A 15,355-nucleotide genomic window follows, 5' to 3' on the forward strand; every position below is an offset into this window, starting at 1 on the left:
CCCCCAAGTAATCTGAGACTTTGCCTGCATGACCCTAATTTCTCTCCTGCCCTTTTCATGCCTCTTCTGGTTCTGGGAGAGAAGTAGGGAGGGAAGCTTGTCGCAGCAGGAGGAGGAGACACCCAGGACTCTTCACCAGCCTGACTCATCTCTGCCTCTTGCCTTCTTCCTCTCCTCCTTCAGCTTCTGCCTCTGATTCTGGGCTTCTCTCTTCCACAGACTCTCTCCGCTCACTAATCCCGGTCACCTTTCCAGCTTCCAACATCTCCTCTTCTCAGTGTTCTCCCTCCTCTTCTCTGCTGCAGGCTCTCCTTATGCTCTTGCATCTTTGCTTGACTCCGCCCGTGATCGCATCCTGCCCTTCTTTTGTGCCCTTCAGAGACATGGCCTCCTCGGCTTTGCTCAGCGAGGCTGGTCAGAGCAAGCTGATCCAGGGGCCCAGGCCTGAACGATCTGTTACCTGACCAGGAGGGATGGGGAGAAGCCAGGAGTGCTTCGAGGCCTTCACCAGAGGGAGCGTGATAATAATAATAATAATAATAATAATAATAATAATAATAATAATAATAATAATAAATTATTATTTATACTCTGCCCATTTGGCTGGGTCCCCCCAGCCACTCTGGGTGGCTTCCAACAAAACACTAAAATACAATAACCTATTAAACATTAAAAGCTTCCCTAAACAGGGCTGCCTTCAGATGTCTTCTAAAAGTCTGGTAGTTGTTCTTCTCTTTGACATCTGATGGGAGGGTGTTCCAGAGGGAGGGCGCCACCACCGAGAAGGCCCTCTGCCTGGTTCCCTATAACTTGGCTTCTTGCAGGGAGGGAACCGCCAGAAGGCCCTTGGCGCTGGACCTCAGCGGCCAGGCAGAATGGATGAATGATGATGCCGTTTCCATGCCACCACTGCTATTGCCTCCAGCCCCAACCCCAACCCCAAAGCGCCCCCCTTTCCCTCTTAGGTCCTGCCCAGATTTTGACCAGTGGGGTGTTGGAGGGTATGAACTCAGCCCTCACCAGTCCTGACCTCAGCCCTCCTTCCGCGTTTTTGCCTGGATGGAACTTGTCCTTCAACTCTGATAAATGCCCCTTGCTTGACTGGAGAGAGAGGTGCGAGGGCCAGGTAGATTGGTTTTGAGGACCACATACAGCCCTCAGCCTGAGATTCCCTCAACCTGTTGTTCAGCCTTTCTCCTGAGAGCTGTGTGAAGAGACCTTCACTGGCCAGCCAACTTTGTGGGGAATGAGGACAGAGGGCGTTTATTTTGGATGCCATAGTTAACTGTGCAAACGTTCCTTCTCTTTCACGACCTTTAACTTGACAAATGCACGAAAGCAATAAGAAATCCAGAGCAAACAAACAGAAAAACACAGCAGTTCAGACTTCGTGGTCTAAATATTTGTGAGGGAAGGACGAGCGGGCAGACTTGACATTTCTTGGCCGTCCTGTGGAAAACAACATTCCAAGACTTGGGACAGGTGGCTTTTCATCTTATTTATTTTTTGCTCAGAAGGAGAGGTCTGGCGTGAACAAGATTTGTGTGGTTTTGATCAACAGATCCAGATTTACAGGTACCTGAGTGTAAATAACTGAGTGAAATTTACAGAAAGATGTAAGCAAGCAAGTGATCTTTCTTTCTCTCTTGGGCAGCTGACGAATGTCAAGCTCAGGCTAATGCTGAACAGCAGCTGGCCAAGGACTGTGAGAGAGAAGCAGGTTCGAATCCTGACTTGGCCATGAAACATACTAAGTGGCCTTGGGCTACTCACTGCCTTTCAATGTGGCCTACCTTGCAGGCCTGTTGTGGAATGCTCTCCTAGACAAACATTCATGGTGCCAAGATTGTCAGCATTTACCGTATTTTTCGCACTATAAGACGCACCAGACCACAAGACGCACCTAGTTTTTGGAGGAGGAAAACTAGAAAAAAAATATTCTGAATCTCAGAAGCCAGAACAGCAAGAGGGATCGCTGCGCAGTGAAAGCAGCAATCCCTCTTGCTGTTCTAGCTTCTGGAATAGCTGCGCAGCCTGCATTTGCTCCATAAGACGCACACACATTTCCCCTTACTTTTTAGGAGGGAAAAAGTGAGTCTTATAGAGCAAAAAATACGGTAAGTGTCAGGCTAAGATGCCTCATTTTTCCCAGACTTTGGGTTTTTAGCATAGATCATATTGTGGTACTGCTCATTTTTGAGTGGTGTGGGGTAGAATTTGTTCTTTTTATAATGAACAATTTTAGACATTCCTGTTCTTTCGTATTTTTATTCTATGTTTATGGTTTTACATAAGTGATAAGCTGTTTTGTATATTATATAAGTTGCTCTTTATAGGGAGTGCAAGTAGTAATGGTGATTATTATTTCTTAACTGTGACTGCTTTTAGATGTCTTAAATTGCAATGCTTTCTAGAACATTTCAATCTGTTTTTGTTTTATTTTTGTTTTTAAATTGTGTGCCTGCATGCCACCCTGGGCTCCTCAGAGAGGAAGGGTGGGATATAAAATAAATCAATCAATCATCATCGTTATTATAGTTATTATTGGTAAAATACCACTCTGTTCTCTTTTTATAGGCTTGGCATACATCAGGAAAACTCCTGACATGTCCTGGTTTTTGGTTGTGAAAATGGTGTTGGGGGGATTTTTGCTGAATTTTCAAAATTTCATGGATTACTAGGTAGTATAGCAATGTGATGGAAATAGCAGCAGAAACAACTTTGCAGGGGTCAAGGAATACAATCAATAGTGTTACTCAGCTTAACAGCCTGAAACGGGAAGACTACAAACTGAGGTGACTTTGTAGGCCCCATAACCCATAATTATCCATTGACACTTCGACTTAGCAGCAGTGTGAGACAGTGACAGAGTTATGACTGGCCTCCATCCTGTTCTCTGATATGACTTTTCATAAAAGCAATTTGCGAATTCAGGCTGCAAAATAATGTGTGCTGCTAGTGGAAGCGTATAGATACTTTTCGTGACAATATATTGCTATAGATTTGAGGGGGATGTAAAGGTAAAGGGACCCCTGACCATTAGGTCCAGTCCTGGCCGACTCTGGGGTTGCGGCGCTCATCTCGCTTTATTGGCCGAGGGAGCCAGCGTACAGCTTCCGGGTCATGTGGCCAGCATGATGAAGCAGCTTCTGGCGAACCAGAGCAGCGCCTGGAAACGCCATTTACCTTCCCGCTGGAGTGGTACCTATTTATCTACTTGCACTTTGAGGTGCTTTTGAACTGCTAGGTTGGCAGGAGTAGGGACCGACCAACAGGAGCTCACCCCTTCGCGGGGATTCCAACCGCCGACCTACTGATCAGCAAGTCCTAGGCTCTGTGGTTTAACCCACAGCGCCACCCGCATCACAGATTTGAGGGGAACACCCCCCCTAAAATCTAGAAATTTATAAATGGTAGGATTTTGATTATTTAGAGTATCGAAGGGAAGATTGGGACAGGGGCAGGGGGGTGGCATGGCCAGGAGTGGCCCTGGCACCGAAATTTGTGGGTGCCCAGCCCAGGGCCGCAGGCAGCTGACACCTATGGAACAGACACTGTAGCATACACATTTCGGTCCTCCAACACCAGGGAATGGCCAGGAACAAAAGCCAGGGGGAAGGCCCTGCTGTTCACCACCATCTGGCACCTGTGGCCATTGCCTCACTTGGCCAAATGATAGGGCTGGCTCTAACCAAAATAGTGAGGGAGTTAGAGTTCCATCTTTATGGCGGGAAATGGAAAGGTCTGAAAGTTTGGGGTGGTAGTCCACTAAGTTTTACTCTGAGCAGTCCCACTGAAGTCAACAATCATGGCTAAGCTGGGAGCAGCCATTCCATCACGCTGCCTCAGTGGGAGAGATGAGAAGCAGGACTCAGTCCAGCAGTTTTGCCAAAAACCCAGCTCCATTAGGCACCTGCTGCCCCTGAACTATGCCAGCTGAACATTATAAGAACAAATGTTTAAAAATTGATTCCTCGAGTTTGCTTTTTTCCTCTTCCCTTCCTGTCCTTTCTTCCTTGTGTGCCGTGCTTTTTAATTTTAGATTGTAAGCCTGCGGGGCAGGGACTGCCTTGTTTTGATTGTATATAAGCCGCTCTGAGGTTGGCTGAAGACTGGGGTCCAAATGCTCTCAACAACTAATAATGATCTAGGTCCATTAATTTCAATAGGTCCACTCTTAGCTGAATACCACCCTTTGTTTCAAGGCTAATTGTGGGCAGAGGGGAGAGGATTTTTCCTCATGGCTGTTGAGGGAAGGGCTAATCCTCCGCAGCCCCTAAACCACACACTGTGGTCCTGATATCCCTTCACACAGCACACTCTGCTGCTGCAAGGAGATGTGAATATTATGTCTTAAAAAAACTAAAAAGATAAAGGACCTCTGACAGTTAAGTCCAGTCACAAACAACTCTGGGGTTGCGGCGCTCATCTTGCTTTACTTGCCAAGGGAGCTGACGTTTGTCCACAGATAGTTTTTCCGGGTCATGTGGCCAGCAGGACTAAGCCGCTTCTGGTGAAACCAGAGCAGCACATGGAAACGCCGTTTACCTTCCTGCCGGAGCGGTACCTATTTATCTACTTGCACTTACATGCTTTCGAACTGCTAGGTTGGCAGGAGCAGGGACTGAGCAACGGGAGCTCACCCCGTCACGGGGATTCGAACTGCCAGCCTTCTGATTGGCAAGCTGAAGAGGCTCAGTGCTTTAGACCACAGCACCACAAAAGGGATTAGAGAAATCTGCTGAGGAGAAAGGAATACCAACTGAAGCCTAACATCTACCCCTGAAGCGCACCTGATGCTTCCATGTTCAGAGGTACACTACCTTCGAATATCAGTCGCTAGGGGTGCTGGGATACCTCAGCTGGTAGAAAACTCTGACCTTAATCTTCCACTGCCTTGCGGCATCTTCAGGAGAAGAAAAGGCTAAGAAGTAAACCCAGTCTCTAAATAAGACTGTTGGATAGCACCTTGTCCGCCCTTTTCTGGCAACAGATATATTTTGTTCCCCTATGCTCCCTGTCAAATGGCATTTTCTCTCCGCCCCCCCCCCCACCTAAAACATCGCCTGATGCCTCCGCATTCCTCCAAAGAGATGGAAAACAAGATGTGACGTTGCCTCTGAGAAGGCAGAAATCAACAGCTACCGAGCACAAAAGCTGCTGTGTGTCCGGAAAGAGCTGTGTGACGCACCGTTTCCCGGTGGCTGGAATTTAGCAGCTATAAAGACCTCTGTGTGCATGAAAGATGCACAAACAGGAATTCCAGCAGGTGCCTTGTGGGCAGGATCCACGGTCTTAGGCAACCCGGGACACAAACAAACAAATCACAGATCTCTGGGAAGATGTTAGTGGTTGACATCGTCTCCTTGAAGGCTTTCATAGGGAGCCTTAATCAAGAAAAAGGATCTCAAGGAGCAGGGATAGCACATCCCATTCTGCTGCTTGAGGGCGAAACAGGTCGGCAGGTCTCCTCCGCCTCTTGTGGTTCCGCCACCTGAGGCAGCTGCCTCAGCCTGCCTCTTGCCCAGGCCGGCCTTGTCAGGGGGGATTAGCAGGGGCCACGGACCATGATTTCTAAGTCTGCATCTCTTCAACTGCCATGGCTCCTGGTTTTTGGCCTAAAGTTTTAGAGGCTGGGTGGGTCAGTCTGACAAGCTGGCCAATTCAACAGTCCTGCTGTTATGGTACTGAGTTGAATAGGATCCAAATGCAGCAGTCTGATTGGTCCTAGAACAATAGGATCCAAAATGCAGCAGTCTGATTGGTCCTAGAACAATAGGATTCAGAATGCAGTAGTCTGATTGGTCCTAGAACAATGCAGCAGTATGATTGGTCTGCAGGAGCCACCCAATCCAGCTCCAGGTGGAAGTGAATCCGCAACCTGATTGGCCTACAGGAGAATCCAGGAATTAGCCAATCACGTGCGGCCCATTGTGTAAATAATGTATATAAAGCAGATATTTTTGGGGAACTTTCATTCCTCACTACTATGAGCTGAATAAAGAGCATGAAATCCACACTCAATTCCGAGTATATTTCACTGGCGACAAGGATGGGATCCCGCTGAGCTGACTGCCACACACAGCACCTACTTATCTTCAGCCTCCATTTTGAAGTTTACAAAACTGCTCCAGAGTCAAAATTACAAGAGTGCTGGATAAGTGGAGCTCTGTTCCTTCAGAAACCAGGCAGGCATCTGCAATCCATGTTATTTTGCCCGCCTGCTGAAAATGGCTTTGCTTTGCCAAGTCTTTTTAGAGAGTTAATTGGATTTGGCGCCCAGTTACTTTTTCTGATTGGTTTCTGGTGGTTTCTTGTACAGCACCGTGATATTTTTGAATGAGCTGGTGGTTTCTAAGTATTCTTATGGATGAAAATAAATAAATACATAAACTTCAGACTGGTGGAACAAAATGTGATTGCTTTTTTCTGAATCATACAGAGTTATACGCTAGACTCCTAACCACACCTACTCAGAGGTTTGTTTTCTGTTTGCGAAATGCCTCTGTTGGATACAACCCAGTAAGTCTTAAATAATAATAGTCAGTAATAATAATACTGATGTCCCACAAAGTTCAACAAAGCTTGTTCCTCAGCTAAGTGTTTAGGGGTCCAGGGCAAAAATGTTGAGCTTTTTTGGGGGGGAGCCAAACTTGTTGAGCCTCTTGGGGGGGCAGCAGTGATCGACCGGTAATCTACCACAGACGTCCAGTGATCTACCCGTTAGACGTGCCTGCCCTCTACAAAAAAATTCAAGAATTCCTCTGGCAGTTGCATTACAACCCCACCAAAAAAGAGAGACCAATTTGAAGGGGTTGTGTGCGCTCAGAAAGGCTCTCCACTGAAAAATTCACTTCGTGTACCCTGGTTCATTAAGTGCTGGTTTTCGTACACATAAATTAGATAAAATGGAATTTTGAAAAGGGGTTGAGGGGGAGTGACGTAACACTTGCCTTTAAAATGCAAATGCATGGAGTGGGTTTCACAAAGGGCTTTTCACGGTCCAATTTAGGGTGAACAAGATCTCAGTAATAATAATAATAAAATAAAAACAGATTTGTGGGTCCTGTTCGTTCCCTTTTCAAATAGAATTGCCTTCGCCCATCAATGTGCCCCCCATTCATTTTGCACTCAGGATAAATGGGTTTGATCAAGAGGCACAGAGAGTGAGCTTTGCAATTTGTCAAATCCATTTGCCCTCCCTTCCAATGTCCTGGAAAAAGCACAAGATGGTAATATGTGTGTCCCTGCTATTTAACCCTTCCTCTGCCTGCCCCGCTCTTCCCTGTGCTTGGTGCCTGAGGTGGCTGCCCCAGTCTGTCTAACGGTAGGGCCAACCCCAATTTGACGGAGGGAAATTGGTGCTCTATGTGTGCCTCAAACGACCCATGCAATCAAGGCCGAGCTAAGATCACAATGTCTGCTGCTTGCTGAGGACAAAGGAGTGGCTAGAGCTCAGAGTGATGGGCAATCACCCGCAACTCCATGGGATTCTTGGCTTGACTGTCCAGCCTCAGGCACAGCATTGATGGGACAACAGTCAGCCACCTTCTAAGGGGCTAGGGCAGGAGAGATTGGCTGTCAATCCACATGGGGAAGAAGGGAAGAAGGATGTGCAGTTTGAGCTGTGAACAGTCAGCCACCTTCTAAGGGGCTAGGGCAGGAGAGATTGGCTGTCAATCCACATGGGGAAGAAGGATGTGCAGTTTGAGAGGATCAGAGGGGTCAGAATCCAAGGCAGAGGTGGGGAGCCTGTTGCCCATTTGATGCTGCTGGACTACAATTCCCATCATCCATGGCCACCGGCCTGCTTGACACTGCTGGACTACAATTCCCATCATCCATGGCCACTGGCCTGCTTGATGCTGCTGGACTACAATTCCCATCATCCATGGCCACCGGCCTGCTTGATGCTGCTGGACTGCAATTCCCATCATCCATGGCCACCGGCCTATTTGATGCTGCTGGACTGCAATTCCCATCATCCATGGCCACAGGCCTGCTTGATGCTGCTGGACTGCAGTTCCCATCATCCATGGCCACTGGTCTGCTTGAGGCTGCTGGACTGCAGTTCCCATCATCCATGGCCACTGGCCTGCTTGAGGCTGCTGGACTGCAATTCCCATCATCCATGGCCACTGGCCTGCTTGATGCTGTTGGACTGCAATTCCCATCATCCATGGCCACTGGCCTGCTGGATGGTGCTGGACTGCAGTTCCCATCATCCATGGCCACTGGCGAGCTCTTCCTGATCCAAGGCATCAATAAGGGACAGGGAGCAGAAACTCGAGCAGTGCCTTTGCTCCTTAGATATCGTATTTTTTGTCCCATAGGACGCTCCGTCCCATAGGACGCACCTAGTTTTTTGGGGGGGAAATAAAGGAAACATTTTTTTCCTTTATTTCCCCCCAAAACCAGGTCGGGGAAACCAAACCAGGTCGAGGAACAGCAGGATGGTGGCGCTGCGCCTCCTTGCTGTCCCCTGAGCTTGTGGGGCTGGCCGATGTCTGTCTGGCGCGCGGGGCCAGATTTCCCCTTCATTTTTGGAGGGGAAAAAGTCCGTCCTATAGGGCGAAAAATACAGTAAGTTACGTGGACCTAGGAACATGCTCAGGTGATGAGTAAACCTCTTCCTGAGACCTCCCCAGAGGGTGGCTGCCGGTCAGAGGAGACAACACTAGACTAGCTGGACCAATGGTTTGACTCAGGACAAGGCAGCTTCCATTGCTCCATCACCAGCCTAAAGGGTTTGGGGAGAGTTCAGCCCAGGCGACATAGCCGCTGGTGTCGGATTTCAGCCAGAAAAACAGATATTTGTTGGCCTGCTTGTGTCTCCCACCATTTCTCGCTGCAGGACCTTTGCCCAGTCACTTTCTCAGAGCCTGGTCCACCTCGCAGGATTGCCGTGAGGTTAAAATGGACCAGGGAGAGAGAAAGAATCGCATGCGCTGCCCTGAGCCGATGGGAGAAAGAGGTAGGAGAGAAACACGATGAATAAATGAAGTTTCCTGGCAAGATCTTTTTCTGTTCCCCTTTCGCTGGCATCATGGAAAGCAAAGGAACCCCAGGGGGCGCGAGTTGCCAAGATTGATTCCAGAATTGCTCACAAGACTCCTTGTTGCTGGTGCCCTTAATAAGCGCATAGCCATGGGGTGGTGGGGAGCAGTGACCCAGAAAAAAACCAAAACAGTGAAATTAAGGAGAGGTTGCTGGGTTTTTGCTGTTGAGAAGGGATGGTGGTAAAGGTTTTCAAAACGATTGATAGGGAAAGAAAGGACCTTTCAAGGGCATTTCAAGCCCACGGCTTGAACCCTGTGAACTGTAGTTTATCTCCCACAGCGCTATAAGTCCCAGCACCCAGAACATACCACAGTTCCCAGAATTCTTAGGGGGAAGCCATTTGCTTTAAATGAATGCTGTGAATGCAACCACAGAGAGATGGATTGGGTTCCCCCTCTTTTTAAAGGAGAATTCAGAGTCACCTGGCGGAGCCGATTAGCATTGGGTTCACAGCCGAAGAAAGAAAGCGCAGATTTCACATTAAAAACACTCCGATGCCACTTTGAGAGTCATGGAGAACGCTGGGGCTTGTAGTTTGTTACAGGGGCTGGGAACTGTAGTTCAGGAAGCTACAGTTTAGGGAGGTTTTTAATGTTTGATGTTTTATCGCATTTTTAATATTCTGTTGGGAGCCGTCCAGAGTGGCTGGGAAAACCCAGCCTGATGGGTGGGGTATAAATAATCAATTATTATTGTTATGTACTGAGTTGAATAGGATTCAGAATGCAGCAGTCTGATTGGTCCTAGAACAGTAAGATTCAGAATGCAGCAGTCCTAGAACAATAAGATTCAGAATGCAGCAGTCTGATTGGTCCTAGAACAATGCAGCAGTATGATTGGTCCACAGGAGCCACCCAATCCAGCTCCAGGTGGAAGTGAATCCGCAACCTGATTGGCCTACAGGAGAATCCCGGAATTAGCCAATCACGTGGGGCCCATTGTGTAAATAAGGTATATAAAGCAGACATTCTGGGGGAACTTCCATTCTTCCTCACCACTATGAGCTGAATAAAGAGCATGAAATCCACTCTCGACTCCGAGTATATTTCAATTATTATTATTATTATTATTATTATTATTATTATTCTGTGAGGACAGCTCCCTTTACAAATCACAGTTCCCTGGGTTTCTTTGGAAGAAACCATGGCTGTTAAAGTACAATAGGAATGGTGCGAATGTGGGTAGAATCAAAATGTACTGAATTTGCAGCTGTAAGTTGCATTGATGGCCACCAGTTTAAAAAATGGAGGAAAGGCTATCAGACACTTTGGCTCAATTAAGCAGAACCTCAATGTTCAGAGGCAGCAGTATATCACAAAATATTAGCTGATAAAGAGGATTGCAATGCAGAGAGGATTGTTGGTTTCCTGCAGGTAGCTGATGGACGTCTGTTGTGTTGGAAACAAACAGGTTGCTGGACCAGGTGGATTCAACTTCCATTAGCCTCTGCTAGCATAGTGAATGACCAAGGATGATGGGATTTGTAGTCCAACAGTGGTAACAATCTGTGGTGGTCTTGTAGTAAGGTTAAAGCTAACTGGGAAATGATATATAATGAATTAAAAAAGATGTTCAAAATAACTTTTATTTTAAAAAACACCAGAAGCTTTTCTTTGGGGAATTATAGGGCCAGAACTACCTAAATTGTATGGAAATTTATTTATGTTTGCTACTACAGCAGCAAGAATGTTACTTGCCCAAAAGTGGGGGGAAAGCAGAAGTCCCAGCAAAGGAAGAATGGATACAAAAACTTATGGAATATGCAGAAATGGCGAAACTTGCCGGAAGAATAAGAAATCAAGATAACAAACTCTTAGCAGGATTAGCGTAGTAGCCTGCAGTTTTGTAAGAGTATATCTTTACAGTAGATAATTAAAGGAGTAAATTAAATGAATTTGGATATGCAGAAGATATGAAAAAAACAAATTTAAGGAACTGCAAAAAGAGGGGGAAGGAAGTCAATTTTTGAAATGTTTCATGGATTGTAAAATTAATGAAATGTATAAATTTGAAAAGTATAAATAATAAACAAACAAACAAAAAAAAAACCCCAATGGTAACCAGAGAGCCATAGATCACCCATCCAAGTCAATTCCACCAAGGTTCTTGTTTCCTCTGACTGGTAAATGGAACATTCATGTTGAGAAGCATTCTACCTCTGATTTAGGTTTGATGAGGCCCTAAGCTACTGAAGGTAATGGGGCCCTTTATGTGTCCAGCTGTGCCTTGTCAACAACAAATGGTCGCTGTTTTTTGTATTGAATATATGCTATATGGTGATTTATGGACCTAATAGGTATCTAAAGCCAATTGCAAATGTTGCCGTGCAGAACGTAGGCACCCTATATATAGAAAGGAGCAAACCAGTGATATTTTAGGGAGCAGGCTAGCAGGCGGGGCCCATGACTTACATCATAGGAGCCTAGACAACACAAAACACTATTGCTGTAAGTAGGTTTTATTTTATTTGTTTTTTAGCTTATCTTTTGGAAATGTACATCCAGGTTATTTCTCCCTTTACATTTTTTGGGAGCCCCTAAGAGCGTGGGGCCCTAAGCTATATCGCTTGCTTAGCTTACAGGTGAAACTTGAAAAATTAGAATATCATGGAAAAGTTCCTTTCTTTCACTAATTCTACTTCAAAGGTGAAACTAATATATGAGATAGACTCGTGACATGCAAAGCGAGATATTCAAGCCTTTATTTGTTCTACAGGTGAAACCTGAAAAATTAGAATATCGTGGAAAAGTTCCTTGATTTCAGGAATTCAATTTAAAAGGTGAAACTCATACATGAGATAGACTCATGACATACAAAGCGAGATATGTCAAGCCTTGATTTGTTGTCATTGCGATGATCACGGTGTACAGCTGATGAAAACCCCAAATTCACAATCTCAGAAAATTAGAATATTCAAGGAAATCAGCAAAACAAGGATTGCAAATTGAGCAAGATTGGACCTCTGAGAAGTAGAAGCATATCTCGCTTTGCATATCATGAGTCGATCTCATATACAGTGGTGCCTCGCAAGACGAAAAGAATCCGTTCCGCGAGTCTCTTCGTCTAGCGGTCTTTTCGTCTTGCGAAGCAACCCTATTAGCGGCTTAGCGGATTAGCGGCTTAGGGACTTAGAAAAAGGGGGGGGGATCGCAAGACTCGCAAGACGTTTTCGTCTTGTGAAGCAAGCCCATAGGGAAATTCGTCTTGCGAAGCGCCTCCAAAATGGAAAACCCTTTCGTCTAGCTGGTTTTTCTTCTTGCGAGTCATTCGTCTTGCGGGGCACCACTGTATTAGTTTCACCTTTGAAGTTGAATTAGTGAAAGAAAGGAACTTTCCCACAATATTCTAATTTTCGAGTTTCACCTGTATTCATAACTCTGGCACTGCCTGAGAGGTTAGCGAGGCTCCGGGCAGGAGACTAGGGGCATCATGGCTGAGTGGGGATTTGAACCGCTGCGCCCTCGTTTTTCCGAAGCAACTGCAAAAGTCGCACCGGAGCAAATGGATCTGTCACCCTGTCCCGGCTGCACTGCCAGCAGGTCAGCAACCTCAGCGTTCTCTGGAAGAGAAGAAAGGTCAGCCAAGATTTGCCAGGCGCCGCGTGCGAGTCTCCAGCTCACAATCAGCCCACTTTGAACCACTCTCTGCCTGTGTACAGTACAAAGTCCAGGCCTGCCAGGAACCAGCTTAAATGAATTAGCCGGTCTCTCTCGAGATTCTACCAGCCAAAGAACGAACAATCTTGCAAAGGTCAGTATCAGAATTCTAATATCTGTCCCCTTTCTCTCTCTCTCTGTTGGAACTCTTTCATACGTCCCATACGCTCCGGCCATTTACAGACCCTGTTTTTATTTTTCTATAAGATTTACAGGCATACAAATCGCAAACACACAAATCACATGCATTTCCAATACAGTACTCATATATGTTTGACTTCCCTTCTCCCCTTTTGTGGTTCCTTTTTAAATTTATTTATTTTTAAGGCTGCATTTTCCACATTTTTAAGCCATTCTTTAATTTCTCTTGATCATGTTTAACTGCTTGGTTTACGTTAACCCTGCTAATTAATTTATTTGCCTACAAGAATTTTTCAGATATTCCACGAATTTCCCCCAATCTTTAATAATTTCTTCTTCTTGGTTTCCTATTACACCTGTAATTCTGCTAAATCCTGTTTTCTGCTAAATCACCGTCTCACCAGTATGCCCTGAATTTTGTCTTTACTGTTTTGCTTTATAATCTTTATTTGTAACTTTTTTGGGGTGTTTACTGTGTTTCATTTTGTTTGAAATGATTATAAAACCACTTGACAAATGTTTCTGAAATGTGAAGCTGTATATAAATTTGCTTTTTAAAAAAGTATGTGATGAAAAGATAACCACCTCATCTTGTAAAACGGAACACATACACGGGCGCACGTTCAGAGGAAGCTTGCAATATTGTCAGTCAAGCCGCTGTTGCCCCCCCCCCCCCAAAAAAGCAGCTAACAAATTTAATAAATAATAATAATAAATCCTAATAATGTCTACTCAGAAGTAAGTCCTGTTGAACTCACTGGGGCTTACTCCCAGGCTAGTGGGTTTAGGACTGGATCCTCCTCAACCCCCAATTTATTTTTTACATATACCCTTTAAAAAACCCTGTAACGTGTGCATGCCAAGACACGTGTTTACCGCTGCACCAGGGAGCGGGGCTTGTATTCTGTGAGGAATTGGAGGCATCGTGCGTGAAGCTGCCGAGACCCTCCCCCTGCACACGTGCACGGAGGCTGACCCGAAGCTGTTTCGATTCATTCCTAAAGAAGCCCGTTTTCTGCCCGAGGATCCCCGTCCCGCGCGGATTGCTGGGTTTTGCAGTTCTCCTCGACCAGCTGCTGCCGGCGAAGCTTCGGGCGCGTGGGTGGAAGGCAACTACATTTCCCAGCGTGCTTTGCGAGACGCTTTGCGCGACCGGGCAACCAGGAAGCTCCCTCTTTTGCAAATGGCATTGCATCAGGGTGCTCAAGCCAACCTCCTTCGGTAATTCCTGTGCGAATTTTATAAAGGTGCAATCATTTAAGCTGCAGTCCTGAATGCATCTCTCGCTGTGTTATTTGGATTGCTGCGAAGGGCTGAGTAATGTGGATTATAGCAAGGTATCTCTCAATATATGTATGCATATTTTGGAAAAAAAATGATTGTATTTTGATTTGCAAAAAGAGGCGCTTCCCAAAGGAGAGGCGGCTTGGGGGAGAGACAGCCCCCCCCCCGCGGCCCCGTGGATGCAGCCAGCAGGGTTGCAGTAGAAAGCAGCAGCACACGCTATATCCTTTTGCTGGGCTCCCGTGGAAGACGTTTTGCATTCAGTGGCTATTAACGTCTTAGAAAAAGAAAGAAAGAAAACTAGAACTCTCCCAGACAGAGATACCCAACAAGAGTCTGGCAGCAGGCATAAGAAGCTGTCTTAAAACTGAGTCAGAGCATTGGTCCATATAGCTCAGGACTGTCTACTCTGGCAGGCAGCAGCTCTCCAGAGTTTTCGGATATGGCTGGGGTTGAAACCGGAGGTCTTTTTGCATGCAGAGCAGCAGGCGATATACTCCTGTCCTGCTGACAATTTCAACATTAGGTGAAAGCCATTTGGGGGGAGACATGGTGGGAAGCGGGTGGCGCTGTGGTCTAAACCACTGAGCCTAGGGCTTGCCGATCAGAAGGTCGGCGGTTCAAATCCCTGCGACAGGGTGAGCTCCCGTTGCTCGGTCCCTGCTCCTGCCAACCTAGCAGTTCGAAAGCACGTCAAAGTGCAAGTAGATAAATAGGTACCTCTCTGGCGGGAAGGTAAACGGCGTTTCCGCGCGCTGCTCTGGTTCGCCAGAAGCGGCTTAGTCATGCTGGCCACATGACCCGGAAGCTGTCTGCGGACAAACGCCGGCTCCCTCGGCCTATAGAGCGAGATGAGCGCGCAACCCCAGAGTCGTCCGCGACTGGACCTTATGGTCAGGGGTAATAATAATAATAATAATAATAATAATAATAATTTATTATTTGTACCCCGCCCATCTGGCTGGGTTTCCCCAGCCACTCTGGGCGGCTTCCAACAGAGATAAAAAATACACTAAAATGTCACATATTAAAAACTTCCCTGAACAGGGCTGCCTTCAGATGTCTTCTGAATGTCAGGTAGTTGTCCATCGCCTTGACATCCGATGGGAGGGCATTCCACAGGGCGGGCGCCACCACCGAGAAGGCCCTCTGCCTGGTTCCTTGCAACTTGGCCTCTCGCAGTGAGGGAACCGCCAGAAGGCCCTCGGAGCTGG

At 46.5% G+C, this 15,355-nt stretch overlaps 1 protein-coding gene across 5 annotated transcripts in view; it reads left to right on the plus strand.

The window, feature by feature from the left end:
• The first annotated feature begins 12,673 nt into the window (after nucleotides 1–12,673).
• The window catches only part of PEMT (phosphatidylethanolamine N-methyltransferase), a 109,250-nt gene continuing 106,568 nt past the window's right edge, over nucleotides 12,674–15,355 (plus strand). For 3 of the 5 annotated variants that reach the window (XM_081840067.1, XM_081840065.1, XM_081840068.1), the window contains exon 1: nucleotides 14,014–14,194. In XM_081840067.1, coding sequence (XP_081696193.1) covers nucleotides 14,132–14,194 — 63 coding nt within the window. In that variant the 5' untranslated portion in view covers nucleotides 14,014–14,131. Of the gene's footprint in view, nucleotides 12,811–14,013; nucleotides 14,195–15,355 lie in introns of those variants that run through there. The other 2 variants (XM_081840066.1, XM_081840069.1) reach the window with 2 other exon arrangements.

Source organism: Podarcis erhardii (assembly GCF_964252035.2).
Source record: "Podarcis erhardii genome assembly, chromosome: 14".
Classification (NCBI taxonomy): Eukaryota; Metazoa; Chordata; class Lepidosauria; order Squamata; family Lacertidae; genus Podarcis; species Podarcis erhardii.